The sequence below is a fragment of the Ictidomys tridecemlineatus genome, chromosome 3 (assembly GCF_052094955.1).
Source record: "Ictidomys tridecemlineatus isolate mIctTri1 chromosome 3, mIctTri1.hap1, whole genome shotgun sequence".
NCBI lineage: Eukaryota > Metazoa > Chordata > Mammalia > Rodentia > Sciuridae > Ictidomys > Ictidomys tridecemlineatus.
The window spans coordinates 31184643-31200088 of NC_135479.1; the positions used below are offsets into that span (position 1 = coordinate 31184643).

At 42.4% G+C, this 15446-nt stretch overlaps 1 protein-coding gene across 1 annotated transcript in view; it reads left to right on the forward strand.

The window, feature by feature from the left end:
• The first annotated feature begins 350 nt into the window (after nt 1-350).
• Nucleotides 351-15446, forward strand: part of Scpep1 (serine carboxypeptidase 1) — a 32424-nt gene continuing 17328 nt past the window's right edge. The window contains exons 1-5 of the mRNA XM_078042283.1: nt 351-507; nt 4052-4200; nt 8568-8657; nt 9432-9587; nt 9940-10014. Of these exons, the coding sequence (XP_077898409.1) occupies nt 429-507; nt 4052-4200; nt 8568-8657; nt 9432-9587; nt 9940-10014 (549 nt within the window). The 5' untranslated portion in view covers nt 351-428. The remainder of the gene's footprint in view (nt 508-4051; nt 4201-8567; nt 8658-9431; nt 9588-9939; nt 10015-15446) is intronic.

Consider the following 15446-nt stretch of genomic DNA (forward strand, 5'->3'; position numbering starts at 1 on the left):
CAATCTATATAACTTTAAAAAGAAAATAGTTAAAAATCTTTGAAAATGGAATCCCATGTTTCCAATGACTAGCTGGTTCAGGCTTAGTCTGGTGGCAGTTTTTTAAATGCCAGCCTTTTGTTGAAGAAGGCAGAGACGGGTGGAGCCGAAGGGGCATTGGTTACTTCCGTACAGTATGTGCACAATTGAAGCCGAATAAACACATTACATGCCTCCTCCCTAAAACCGCGGAGAACCTCTTAAGCCAGCAGGCGCGCAGAACTGGCCCTTCGCTGGGGCAGGGGTTCTGATCGGCCTGCCCGGCAGAGGGCGCGCTGGACGCAGCGAGCCTCCCGGCCGCTCTGGCCCTGCCCAGGCCCCGCCCACCGCCGTCACGTGGTGGGGCTCCAGGTCCAGCCTGTTGCTGATGCTGCCGCGCTGTATTCATCATGGAGCTGGCGCCGCGGAGCTCTCCTGTCTCGCGGTGGCTACTGCTGCTGCTGCCGCTGCTATTGGGCCTCAGCACCGGTAGGTTCGAGCAAAAAGCTCACCAGCAGCGGGTGCGCACCCACCCCCCCGTTTCTCTCTAGGGGTGAAACTTTGCTAGTGGGTTTGTGGTTTTAAAAACAAAATTCTTTTCCTGGTTCATTCTTTAGTAATTTATATTGCTTTTGAACCTCGCCTTTTTTTTTTTTTTCTTTTTTCAGTTCAAAGTATTTTTCTACCCTTTTCTGGCTCTGGATGAGCTAATGCTTCCTTTCTTCCTTACGCCTAGATATACGCAATTGTGCACCAATGTGTGATTTGGGGGAAAATGCCGATCTGTGAGATTTCCACGATCTAAAAAGTCTACTTCCCTTTTTTTGGTGTGGTGGGCTGCCAGATGAGGTTATAAGGTCTTATAAGCCTGCAGTAGCCTGTCAGAAAGACCCCTGAAAGCCCTACCAGAAACCGGCCCTTTCGTCTGCTTGATGGGAACAGGCAAAAACAAATTTGTGTTTAAATACGATGACTTGCAAATTGATTTTCACTTTATTCAGCAAAACATCTCCCCGCCTGAGTCTACAACAGAGGATATGAACTAGCCACAAACTTGTCTTGTGATCTCAGGCAAGTTGCTTAACAGTTCTTGTTTTCTCTTTTGTAAAATGGTAATTATCTGGCCCTTCAGCTTGGGTCACAGAAACGCAAAATATGTTCCCCCAGATTTTACACTGGTCGTTGTCAGGGAAGGGTGAAGTGCCAGGGGTTAGATTTGGAGAGACTTGAAATTCTGTCATTTTCAAGAAACTAAAATCTCTTGTCATTTTCAAGGGACTCAGGTTTTATCAGTAATTTTCAAGGAGTCTATAATCTCCTGTTACTTGTATATGGAGCCTTTTAGCCACACCTGTAATATTCTAGCCATTCTCTTTTATTTCTTGGGCATTTTCAGATTTTCTTTTCTCTCCCTCTCTCCCTCCCCCCCCCTTCCTTTCCCCTCACCCTTATAGGGAATGGAACCCAGGGACTCTCTACTACTGAGCTACTGCCCCAACCCTTTTTATTTTTTATTTTGAGACAGTCTCACAAGTTGTGATCCTCCTACCTCAACCTCCAGTCACTGGGATTTCAGGCTTGTGCCACCAAACCCAGTTTCTTCATTCTTTTCTTTCTTTTTCTTTCTTTTTCTTTTTTTTTTTTTTTTTGGTACTGGGGATTAAATCCAGGGGCGCTTAACCACTGAGTCACATCTCTGGCTCTTTTTTACATTTTATTTAGAGACAGGATCTCCTTGAGTTGCTTAGGGCTCACTAAATTACTGAGGCTGGCTTTAAACTCAGGATGCTCCTGCCTCAGCCTCCAAGCTCTGGAATTACAGGCGTGCACCACACCATGCTTTCTTCTTTCTTTTAATTTACAAGACAACATCATCTCCTCATCTATGCCCATCTCTTCCTTAGTTGGGACAAGCTTTTGTTTTAATTGCTAATGATGCCTGAAATTTAAGAAAAAGAAGGCAAAAACTTGGTCACAGGGAATTCTTCTCATCATCTCTTTTTTCTTTTTTTTTTTAACCTACTCAGTGGCTTTGAGGGAAAAAAAGATACTGTAATTTGGAAGTTATTACTTCAACAAAAGGTGACAGAAAATGTAATTTATCCTACTTTATTTATATTTATATTTATCCTACTTTCCAATACATATTTTGCAGATGCTAGAGAAAAGTTAACTAAGGAAAATTGGAATGAGAGGATTTAAGGAAATAAAAAATATATATATATTTTTACTCTTCATTCAGCAAATAAGAAATATATAAAATATATATCTCCAAATTTTGTAAAAAAATAATTGGGCTATAGCTTGTTGGTAGAACACATGCTGAGGCCTTGGTCTGATCCTTACCTCCATGACCTCTGAAAAAAAACTGATCTACATAATTAAGGAAAATTATTCTTTTGTATATTTGTTACAGATCTTTCTTTCCTGTTTGCCTTTATATTTTATTTAATTTTATTTTTTGGTACTGGGAATTGAACCCAGGATTGCTTCACCACTGAGCTATGAGCTATATTTCCAACACTTTTCAGGGGAGGGGGCAGGTAAGGGGGATTTAACCCAGGGCACTTGACGGAGGAGACACATTTCAAGTCTTTTTTATTTTTTATTTTGAGACAGGGTTTCCCTAAATTGTTTAGGACCTTGCTAAATTGCTGAGGCTGGCTTTAAACTTGTGGTCCTCCTGCCTCAGCCTCCTAAGCTGCTGGGATTAAAGGTGTGCGCCACCGCACCCAGCTCTTCAACTTAATTGAATTTTTTTTTTTTTTTTTTTTTTGGTGGTGGGTACTGGGGATTGAATTCAGGGGCACTCAACCACTGAGCCACATCTCTAGCCCTATTTTGTACTTTATTTGAGACAGGGTCGGTCTCTCTGAGATGCTAAGTGCCTCACCAATGCTGAGGCTGGCTTTGAACTTATGATTCTCCTGTCTCACCTTCCCTAGCCACTGGAATTATAGGCATGTACCACTGTGCCTGGCCAATTTAATTTTTGATGTACAGAAATTTTGTTGACAAGTTTCTGCCTTCACCTCTTAATGTTTTTCCTTATAATCTCTGGCGTTTGCTTAAATCCTTTTCTCATCTAGAGGTCAGAAAAATATTCAATTGCAATCATCCCTCCGTATCCAGTTGGATCCAGGATCCATCTTGGGTGCCCAAATGCATAAGTGCTCAAGTACTTTATATAAAATAGTATAGTATTTGCATATAACCTACACACATCCTCCCATATCTTTTAAATAATATCTAGATTACTTATAATACCAATACACAAATAAATGCTATGTGAATAGTTGTTATACTTTTTTGTTGTTTTTTTCCCCAATTGGTGAGGGGGACCAGGTGTTGAACTCAGGGGCACTCAATTACTGAGCCACATCTTCAGCCCTATTTTGTATTTTTATTTAGAGACAATGTCTTCCTGAGTTGCTTAGTGCCCCGCTTTTGCTAAGGCTGGCTTTGAACTTGCAATCCTCCTGTTTCAGCCTCCTAAGCTGCTGGGATTACAGGCATGTGCCTTGCTGGCTCCAAATATTTTTTATTCAAAACTAGTTGAATCCAAGGATATAAGATCTGTGGATAGAGAGGACTGCCTGTGTATATTTTTGTTTAATTTTAAAATTTTAAACACTTTAATTTTTAATTTTAAAATTTAACACTTGGTTACTTGGAATATATTTTGATTTATAGTGTTGAAAGGACCTAAACTTCTTTATACTGAATAGTCTTAGTCCCATTAATTTGTGATGCCTCTTTAATCATGTATTAAATGGGTATATAAAAACAAGCATCCTGCATTTTGAGCTTTTTTTTTTTTCCATCAAAATGTAACTTATCTCTCTTGTTTTTAACAAAAGGGCTTCATGCTTATTAAAAATTCAAACATTAGCTGGGCATGGTGATGCATGCCTGTAATCCCAGCCGTTTGTGAGACATTTGTAGCCTGGCATGGCTATCTCTACCAGGTCTGGAATTCACCTGAACATCACCTGACAATCTTCAGGAAAATGACCTTGAGACTCTTTTGCAGGAGCTGTCATTGACTGGCCCACAGAAGAGGGCAAGGAAGCATGGGATTATGTAACCGTCAGAAAGGATGCTCACATGTTCTGGTGGCTTTATTACACTACCAACTCCTGCAAGAACTTCTCAGAGCTGCCCCTGGTCATGTGGCTTCAGGTAAACTAACTTCCTTCCCTGGCCTCACCTTGAGACCAGGCCTCCTTCTCTCAGCTTATTTATTTATTTGTTTTGGTTCTGTGGATTGAACCCAGGGACACTTTACCACTGAGCTGCATCCCCAGGCCCCTAACTTTTTTTTTTTTGAGACAGGGTCTTGCTAAGTTGCTTAGGCCTTGCTAAGTTGCTGAGGCTGGCTTTGAATTTGTGATCCTCCTGCTTCATTCTCCTGAGTTACTAGGATTACAGACATGTACTACTGTACCTGGCCTCTTTGCTTATTCCTTAGGGTTCACAGTCTGGTTTGGTCCAGTAGCCAGGCTTGGGGCTTTGGCATCCTGAGGCAAATTGAGGAAAAGGTATAGCCAAGGAGGTGAAATTGGAGGGTAAAGGGAGTTTAGCCTTTTTTGAGGGTTTTTTGGTTTGTTTTTGTAGTACTGGGGATTAAACCCAGGGATGTTCTACCACTAAGCTACATCTCCAGCCCTTTTATTTTATTTAATTAATAATTAATTTGTTTATTTTTGGGTACAGAGATTGAACTCAGGGACACTCAACCACTGAGCCACATCCCCAGCCCTATTTTGTATTTTACTTAGAGACAGGGTCTAACTGAGTTGCTTAGCACCTTGCTTTTTGCTGAGGCTGGCTTTGAACTTGGGATCCTCCTACCCACCAAGAATTACAGGTGTGCGCTACCACGCCCAGCCCTTTTATTTTATTTTGAGACAGGGTCTTGCTAAATTGTTCAGGCTGGTCTTAAACTTGCAATTCTCCTGCCTCAGCCTCCGATATAACGGGCATTAAGGTGTGCACCATCTCACCCAGCTGCCAGGGTCTTTTTATTATTGAGGCCAGACAGTTGCAGGAAAACCTTGACTAATGATGTCTTTGGTTTTATACTGATAGAAAGGGTTTTGAAAGGTTCTGAAGCAAAGACCAAGATACATCAAACCTCCTTCACCTTTTCTTTTCCTTCCTCTCCCCCTCCCCAGGATCTTCTCCTGGACCCTAATACCTCGCCCCCAGAAAAAGCTCATCTTTTCAAAGAACTGCTACTAGTCTTTTATACCTTAGTGTGAAGGTTAGGCCCTCCCCTTCTTCCTAAATGTGTTTGCATTTTACCCTTGAGCTCTGACTGTAGGATTGAAGGCAAGGAACTACTGGAAACGTACTTCCTGGTTCCTGTAATATCTGTCTAGAGATAGTCTCGCCTGGAAGACTAATCTCAAGGGAGGGGTTGAAGGACAGTCTTGCTTCAGCCTCTGAAAAAACGTGGGCATGGCCCAGTTGGCCAATAAATAGGGCACCCTAGTACTTACCTCCATGAGATGCAAATGGGACTTCCTCCAAAAAATGCTTCCCAGTGCCCAGGCTTTGTCTGCCAAATTTGTCTGCAGATTTTCAGCTGAGATGAAGGGAAGATGGACACTTTTCAGAGAAGGTCCTTTCTCTCTTAGGATCAGCACACATACCTCCTCTAGGGGCTACAGGTGAGGCTCAGCCTAAGGCTGCTGATAGGAAAATGCTCAGAAGAGAAAGCTACATGTGTCAGCCCCGATGGGGCAGCTGGAGGGGAGGGTGCAGCATGGTTGCCTGGGAGAGCCAGGTCAGGGACAAGCCCAGCCGGTTCAGCCAGAGACCTGGGTTTTCAGCGCCTTCCTGCCGCTTTCATCCATGGCAAGACCCTATCCTTCTCTGAGCCTTAGTTTTCTAAGTGGGGCGATTTGGATGATTTTCAAACTTTTTGTTAATCAGCAGAACTTTTTTACCCACAGATGAAAGCTTCCACACAGGAACCAGAGCAGATAAAGCAGAAGTGCTAAGGCTGGGGTGGGAGGGGGTGCTGAGTCCTGTGTGTCCGGCCTCTTCTTTGTCCCTGGCCACCCTCAGGTACTTTCTAGGCTCTCTGGAAAACAATTTGAAAAACACCCGATTCCAGAAACTTTTGGTTGACTACTGGGTCAACTTGAACCAGTTTGCCAAGATTTTAAAATCAGGACGTTTCCTTCCTCTTTCAAAATATCAGGAAATCCAGCAGCTTGGATCTGAAGTCACCATCCCCAAAGTTGAGTGGTAGAGACCCCCCTCTCAGACAGCTTAGGAGCCTGTAGGGAAGGGGGACTCTGCCCCACGATCTCTGCCCAGCCTCCAGCCTCTGGCTGTGCCATTTGTGACCTTTGGTTAGTTAGTTTAACCTTTCAGGCTGAGATTCTATTTAAAGGTTAGCTACTGAAGACACAAGATTGTTCTTCTCCGTTTCCCTAGAGGCTCAAGGGAAAAGGAAAAAAAATATACATATATATGATTAAAGAAGAAACAATTAATTCAGATGAAAGGCGTTCTCTCCTAGCAATCTACCAAGGACTCACGCACTGATTTCTCCAGAGGATCTTTGAGAATCGAGGTCACATCAGGAGTGGAGTAGCAAGCTATTTTAGGGATACTTTCAAGTCATGCACGCACTTCTTTTGATCCACTGACACACTTACCATATTTCAGAGTCGCTGGGTAGCCCTGGGCCACCACGGTAGTGCCCCATCCTGAAGATTTTGCAATCTTGTGTGTGTTCAGATAGAACAGCAGTGTCCTCCAGCCGGCTTCTCCAGCTTCTCATTTGATCCCTAAAGACCACACCCTACCAATGGCCTTAGGAGCCTGCAGGGAAGGGGGGCTCTTCACTTTGATCCTGTCCCATCGTGACTAAAAGTTGGGTTTCATATTGCCTTGTAAGCATTTTTCAGTGTTGCCACGCTGTTTTCTTTTTTTTTTTGTTTTATTATCTTTTTTTTTTTTTTTTTTTAAGAGAGAGGGGGAGAGAGAGAATTTTAATATTTATTTTTTAGTATTTGGCAGACACAACATCTTCGTTTGTATGTGGTGCTGAGGATCGAACCCGGGTCGCACGCATGGCAGGCGACCGCTTGAGCCACATCCCCAGCCCGTCACACCGTTTTCATAGTTTGATTCTAACTGACAGCACAGCCCACCCTGCAGGCGTGGTTCACTCCTCTGTTCCCTGTGGTGGGATATTCCAGTCGCAGCCTTCCTCTTGTTGTGGCTGCTGTCGGCACACGAGATGAACATCTCCAACTGGACTGTGAACTTTTTACTGCTGTGTTGGGAAACTTAAGATACAAAGTGCCTATAATCGAGGGGAGTCGTGGCCTTCCAGTGTATCTTAGCAAGGTTGGTGACAGTCACAGCACTAGTGTGAGGAGCCTTTCCTTGTGGGAGTCTCTTGCCATTGTCCATCCAGCCCTCAGCCCTGCCTCCCCCTTCTCTTCTCTTTAGATTTCCCTGCACAAACTGCCTGGGTTTCTGTTGGGCTGGAATGATCTCCTTTCCATCTTCTCTCCCTGTCCAACTCATCCGACTGTGCACAGAGAGGCTATCTCCTTTTATTCTAGGCCTTGAGCCTTACTGATAATGCTGTCATGCACCCCCAACTCAGCTGGCCCACTAGATTTTTCCAGAAAGGCTCCCTCCCTTCCCTTGACCATCTCCTGTTGCCGACAGAAAGCCCACCCAACCTCCCCCACTTTTGCCCCTTCATTTCTTTCCCCTCTTCCCCTTTCTTCTCCTCCCTGAGCCTTTCAGAGCCCATAGAACTTCTGCCTGTCACAGAGTAGTGTCCCCAAGCTTCAGTGCAGAATCCTGCCTCTGCCCTGCCGCTGGATGCCCACATATCAAGCGCTCCTGCCCCGGGACTTGCACATTTGCTCCGTTATATCCAGGGAGTTGACTTGACCAAGCAGCCTCTCAGTCTGAGCCCTTGTCTATCCACAGGGGTTCAACACAGGACCCAGATAATCCCCACAGAGCCCCTGATTGCTGCATGGCCCAGGGCCAGCCACATCCCCTTTTTAGGGCCTACTGCTCTTTTTTGAAGTGAGAAGGGTTAGAGTTGATTTTGAAAAGTCTTTTGCGGTGTCGGGGCAAGGTTCAAACTCAGAGAATCAGGAAGCAGGAAGGTTCCCTTGAGGGCCTCTTAGCCCAGCTCTGTCCTTTCAAAGAGGAAGACTTCAGAAATTACCACAAGAGCCTGTTGCCGGAGCCCGTGGGTCGCTGGGGACATGCATCTTGCACAGACTGACCAAGCAATCACTAAATCATAAGTTGTTTATAGTGATCGGGCTCATCCATTGTGATGACTAAGATTTGACTCGATTTTCTTTTCTTTTTTTTAATATTTATTTTTTCAGTTTTAAGTGGACACAATATCTTTATTTTACATTTATGTGGTGCTGAGGATCGAACTCATGCCTCAAGCATGCTAGGCGAGCGCTCTACCTCTGAGCCACAACCCCAGCCCCTGGACTCGATTTTCTTTAGGTTTACTTCGTTGATTTCTGTCTCTTCCACAGGGTGGTCCAGGCGGTTCCAGCACTGGATTTGGAAACTTTGAGGAAATCGGGCCCCTCGACAGTCATCTCAAACCACGAAAAACCACCTGGGTACGAGGATGGCAGCCCCCGTTGCACCCGTCCTGCAGCCTCTCCCGGGGGGTTGCAGAGTTGGCGGTCCCCACTGTCTGTGTTGCCCGAGGCTTTGGACATTAGCTATAGGCTCCCTCTTATCTTCTCCAAGTTGGTGGCTTTTCTCTATCTGCCTTTAGAAACCTTCTCTGGTGGACACCTGGGGCCCTGTCCTTACCAACATGCTGGCCATCTCTGTGACCTTAGATTCCAGGGTCCCACCCTCTGACCACGCTTGGGAGTCCTCCCTTTCAGTCCACCTGGTGTCTTGACTGTGACTCCAAGAGCCTCGTTCCTCCACTTTTGAGGCCTCTGGTTCTCAGTCTTCCCCTTCCCCTCATTCTTACCCCGCTTCCTTTCCCAGTCCCCCTTACTCCACGGGAACCGCATCCTCCTCTCTCTCCAGTTCTGCTGGGCCCACCCTGGGTGACCTGCTTCTTCTATCCTGCTTCTTGCTCAGTCGGGCACCACCTGGGGCTGCCTGCACTCACGTGTTACATTCATTCCATGCACTCACGTGTGTGGAAAGCGACCGCTCAAGAGTCTTTGATCACCATTTATGTGTCTGTCTTTCCTTTTGGCCTCACTTTCTATGCTGCTGTCTACGTTCCTGTCCCTTTTCTGAAAACCCCTTTTAGCAGCAAGACATCACCACCAGCCACACCAATGTCATAACGTGGGATTTGCTGAGCTCCTGTGAGATGATAGAAATGTCCACTGATTACACCATCTCGTTCTCTCTGTGGCCTGCAGCTCCAGGCTGCCAGTCTCCTCTTTGTGGATAATCCTGTGGGCACTGGCTTCAGTTATGTGAACAAAAGCAACGCGTATGCAAAGGACCTCGCCACGGTGGCTTCTGACATGATGGTCCTCCTGAAGACCTTCTTCAGTTGCCACAAAGAATTCCAGGTATGTAAAGACTTGGAGCAGCTAAGTAAAGGGCTAGCAGTCGCATCAGGACATCCATCGAATAAAAGTATGCTTTCCTAAGAGTTCAGTGCCCCGCTGATTTCAGATAAACCCTTTTTTGCTCCTAAGGTGGGTTGTGGGCTTCTGTTTCTGTCATTTCTAAAGGGCTCTAGTGTGAAAGAATGACCCTGGAGTCAATGTGCTAATCAGACAAAACAATCAGATGTGGAGAGAAAGACAAAAGCAGATTTGTTTTGCCTGGACATGACAAGCTATAAAAATTTTAAATTAATTTGTGTGAATTAGAAGCAGTCAGGCTATTTCATTGTCTGTATATTCCTTTTCTTGCTAGACGGTTCCATTCTACATTTTCTCAGAATCCTATGGAGGAAAAATGGCTGCTGGCATTGGTCTAGAACTTTACAAGGTAACAGGGAGGATTTGTTGTTGTTGTTGTTGTTGTTGTTATGATTTTGGAAAGAACACTAATTATGTTTTTTAATAGGATATTAATGTACTTTGAGTAGGATTTTATATATGCAGAGTGAAGTGAAGTCTGGAATAATATTTGAAAAGCTTTAAGAACAGTGAAGGTCGTTTGTCTACGTATTGAGTAAAACTGTGGAGCTGACATAGTGACCAATAGATTGAATGCAACATGATAAAGAATCAGAAACAGATTATATTATGTGTGTGTATGTGTGAAGTATGCATTTTTACATGGACCATACATGTATGGGAACCATCCATAAAGATGGCATTTCACATTATTGGGAACAGACAGAATATTTGATAAATGGTATGGAGATATAAAGTTGGATTCTTGCTTTGTATAAATTTTAACATAATTCTAGATAAAATCCAAACATGAAAATGTTAAAACACAAAATAGGTGGAAACATAAAACTATAAGAAATAATAGAAAGTTTTATAATCTTGGATAGGATAGGCTTTCCTTCGTGATATAAAATATCCATCTGGGTGCAGTGGAGCACACTTGTAAATCCCAGTTAGACACTGGAGGCTGAGGCAGGAGGATTGTAAATGAGAGGCCAGCCCTCAGCAACTTGGCAGGACCCTGTCTCAAAGAATGAAAAGGGCTAGGGGTGTAGCTCAATGGTAAAGTACCCTTGAATTCAATCCTCAGTACTAAAAAAAGCAAAAACACAAACAAAACAAAAAACTAATGAGACATCCAGAAGCCACATAGGAAAAGTTTCATTGTTGGGCTACATGTAAAACTTCTTAGGGCCTCATAGGCAATTATACATATACAAGTATATATATGTGTTTGTGTTTATGTATATGTGTATGTATGCACATGCATACATACACAAGCACACAAATATGTACATTTAGACAAATGTACACTTGTACAAATATATAATAGAAAAAAGGTAGTCATATCAATATATCAATAAATCCATTTCATTTTTCTATGTATTTATTTTTTAAAATATTTTCAGTTGTAGATGGACACAATACCTTTATTTTATTTATTTAGTTTTTTTATGTGGTGCTGGGGATCGAACCCTGTGCCTCACACTTGCTAGGCAAGCACTGTACCACTGAGCCCCAACCCCAGCCTGATAAATCCATTTTTAAAAGAGTATATCCTAGGGGCTGGGGCTGGGGCTCAATGGTAGAACACTCGCCTGACATATGTGAAGCATTGGGTTCAATCCTCAGCACCACATATAAATAAATAAAAATAAAGGTCTGTCAACAACTAAAAAAATATTAAAAAGAAAAATTCAACCTTTGTAGTGAACAAATGGAAAGATTCACAAGCAGCTTTCAGGAATTTGAGAGGAAAAAAACCTACTATTTCTTTAAAAAAAAAAAATAAGAGAGAGAGAATATCCTAGTAAAATCATGGGCAAAGGATATGGATAAGCACCTGCAAACATGAAAAATCTTCAACTATTAATAGTAAGCCACGCCCTTGAAATTTGCAATTATTTAAAAGATTGGCAGCATCCAGTTTGGGTAAGAAGTTAGAGAAATAAATACCCTCGTGTGCTTTGGGTGGGAATGGACATTGTTAAGTCTTTTTTACTTATTTATTTATTTATGGGGGTAAGTCATTTAAAAAGAGCAATTTAGCAGCATGTATCAAGTTTGGAAATGTAGGTGCCCATTTACCCAATAACTTCACTCCCCAATATCTGTCCTACAGAAATACTTACACATATGTGTCTGTCAGAGGATATTTATTATGTCATTGTTCATGATGTTCACAAACTGCAAACAGCTCGATGGCTGTCAGAGGAGGATGGCTCACGTTAAGTGATGGGACACTTTGCAGTCATGAAGAGTGGAGAGAGCTGTGCAGGCTGAGGCTGGCAAGTCTCCCTTTGCTATGTGGCAGGCAAGCTGTAGGACAATTTTGGATACCTTGTTGGTAAATGAAGAGACCCATCTATTACATATGGTTTATTATGAATGCTGTATATTTATATGCTTGTGAAGGCAAAGATGGGTCAGGAAGAAAACGTTAACTAGAGTTAGCTGGTGTGGGGCACAATTAGGGCAAAGTAAGAGAGTCCCATTTTCTCCTGACTTCTGTGTTTAAGTTGTGTAACGGTGAGCTTGTATGAGTGTTTCTAAAAAGATGTATTAATTATTTAAAAAAATAATTCTGTAGAAGCAATATATGGGCGTCACAGAAAGTCAGAAGAGGGGCTGGGGCTGGGGCTCAATGGTAGAGCTTGCCTCTCACATGTGAGGCGCTGGGTTTGATCCTCAGCATCACATAAAAATAAATAAATAAATATATTGTGTCCATCTACAACTAAAAAAAAAAAAAGAAAGAAAATAAAAAGATACAAGTGATAGAAGCAAATGCTTAGTATGTGCAAGGGCCCTGAGTTTCGTTCCCAGCACCACTGAGAGACAGACACAGAGAAGGGAGGAAGGGAGGTTGAATATGCAGCAAGTACAAGGTAAAAATGAAAGCCCGTAATTCCAGTGGCTTCATGACTGCAAATCCTCTGAGGTAGGAGGATTGCAAGTTCAAGGCCAGCCTCAGCAACTTAGTGAGGTCCTTAGCAACCTCATAAGACCCTGTCTCAAAATACAACATAGAGGGCTGGGGATGTGGCTCAAGCGGTAGCGCGCTCGCCTAGCATGCGTGCGGCCCGGGTTCGATCCTCAGCACCACATACAAAGGAAGATGTTGTGTCCGCCGAGAACTAAGAAAAAATAAATAAATGTTGAAATTCTCTCTCTCTCTGTCCCCCTCTCACTCTCTCTTTAAAAAAAAAAAAAAAAATACAACATAGAAAGGGCTAGTGATGTGGCTCAGTGGCTAAGCATCCCTGGGTTCAATCCTTGGTACCAAAAAAAAAAAAAAAAAAAAAGAAGAAGCAAGCTTCACTTTCTTAACTTTCCTACCAGATAGGAAACACCTTAGCATATCACTTTCTAAATATTTTTCTGTATAGATGAAAAAAATTTTAACCAAAGCATGGTCCTCAGTCTTCTGTCCTTACCTTTCTGTTTCAACCAGTTTTCATCTCAGCTATTCAGACTTCATTAGTTTGTCCCAACATGTCCTTTATTGCTGCTTTGCCCAAGCCAATATTCAGTCCATACACATGAGTTACATCAAGGACTGTCTACCTCTAGCACAGTCCCTATTTTCATGACCATGATGTGCTGAAGAGACTAGAGCATTTGTCTTACAGAACATCATGTTTCTTGGCTTTGTCTGGCAATTTCTTTGTGGAATTATTTAACCTATTTCTCTATTCACTGTAGTTCTTACAAAACTGGAAGATCTATCTAAAGGCTTGATGCATTCAGGATAAACATTTTTTTGTTTTAATTTTTTTTTTTTTTAATTTTTTAGTATTTTATTTTATTTTTTTAGTTCTCGGTGGACACAACATCTTTGTTTGTATGTGGTGCTGAGGATCGAACCCGGGCCGCACGCATGCCAGACGAGCGCGCTACCGCTTGAGCTACATCCCCAGCCCTGTTTTAATTTTTTTTTTTTTTTTTTTTTTAGATGTTGATGGACCTTTATTTTTTTTTTTATTTTTAAATTTTTTTTTATTTAAAAATTTTTTTAAAACATTTATCTTCTAGTTTTAGGTGGACACAATATCTTTATCTTACATTTATGTGGTGCTGAGGATCGAACCCAGTACCTCATGCATGCTAGACGAGCGCTCTACCACTGAGCCACAACCCCAGCCCCAATGGAGCTTTATTTTATTTACTTATTTATATGGGTGCTAAGAATCGAACCCAGTGCCTCACACATGCTGGGCAAGTGCTCTACCACTGAGCCACAACTCTAGCCCTCAGGGTAATCATTTTAAATAGAAAATAATAAAAGTCGGATTTCAGTAAGCCATGACCCATGAGTCACATTGGCCCCCAACCTGTTTTTGTACAACTCATGAGCTAAGAATGACTTTTCCATTTTTAGGTGGTCAGGAATCAAAAGAAGAATAGTATTTCATGACACAAGAAAAGTTGTATGAAACTCAAATTTCAGTGTCTATAAATAGAGCTCTGTTAGAATGTTTAGTTGTTTACATATTACTATGTCTGCATCAGCACCACAGTGGCAGAGCTGAGTAATTATAATTTAGGCTGGTTGGTCCACAAAGCCGAAAACATTTAATATTTGACCCTTTATTAAAAATATCGCTGACCTCTGTCATAGGTGATGTGCATTTGTTTTGCATCAAATCTGAAAGCATATCATAATACCTCAGTCTAGTTGGACCTTTCTATTGAACCCTTTTAGCCACTCCTGCAACAGAAGGTTATGGAAGTAGAGTTGGTTTTGCTCTTTGGGTGTCCAGCTCCTCATCCACTTTTCAACTTCAGGTTGTAATTTTCATCTAGACTATTGATTTCATTAGAAGTTCCAAAGTGGGGCTGGGGATGTGGCTCAAGCGGTAGCGCGCTCGCCTGGCATGTGTGCGGCCTGGGTTCGATCCTCAGCACCACATACCAACAAAGATGTTGTGTCCGCCGAGAACTAAAAAATAAATATTAAAAAAATTCTCTCTCTCTCTCCTCTCTCACTCTCTCTTTAAAAAAAAAAAAAAAAGAAGTTCCAAAGTGCTATCATTCCTTCCCTCTTTTACAAGGCAGACTTCCCTTATTACTTGGGACTATTTAAATTACTCAAATGAGATTCTTTTGGAAAAGTCAAACAAATGCAAAATTCCTCCTTAATGTTAATGTTAATGTTCAAAGTCAGGCTATTCATTGTGTTCTTGTTTTTATATATATCTTTATTTTGTTTGTTTATTTATTTATTTATGTGGTGCTGGGGATTGAACCCAGGGCCTCAGATGTGCTAGGCAAGCACTCTAACCACAAAGCCACAACCCCAGCCCCATGTTCTTGTTTTGTTTTGTTTTATTTTGTTTATTTATTTATTTAGATGGTGGTGCTGGGGATTGAACTCAGAGCCTCATGCATACCTAGCAACTGCTGTCCTACTGAGCTATATCCCCAGTCCTGTTTTCTTGTTTTAGATCTCTTAATAGCCTTTTTTTTTTTTTTTTTTGGTACTGGGAATTGAACCCAGGGGTGCTTTTTCACCGAGGTAACTCCCGAGCCCTTTTTATTTATTTTGAAGCAGGGTCTCAGTAAATTTTTGAGGCTAGCCTTGAACTCCAGATCCTCTAGCCTTAGCCTCCTGAGTTTTTGAGATTACATGTAGCTGTGCACCACCATGCCTGCCTAGATCTTTGAGTAACTTATATTCACATAATTAAAAATTTTAAGAAATATAAAAAGAGGGGCTGGGGATGTGGCTCAAGCGGTAGCGCGCTCGCCTGGCATGCGTGCGGCCCGGGTTCGATCCTCAGCACCACATACAAACAAAGA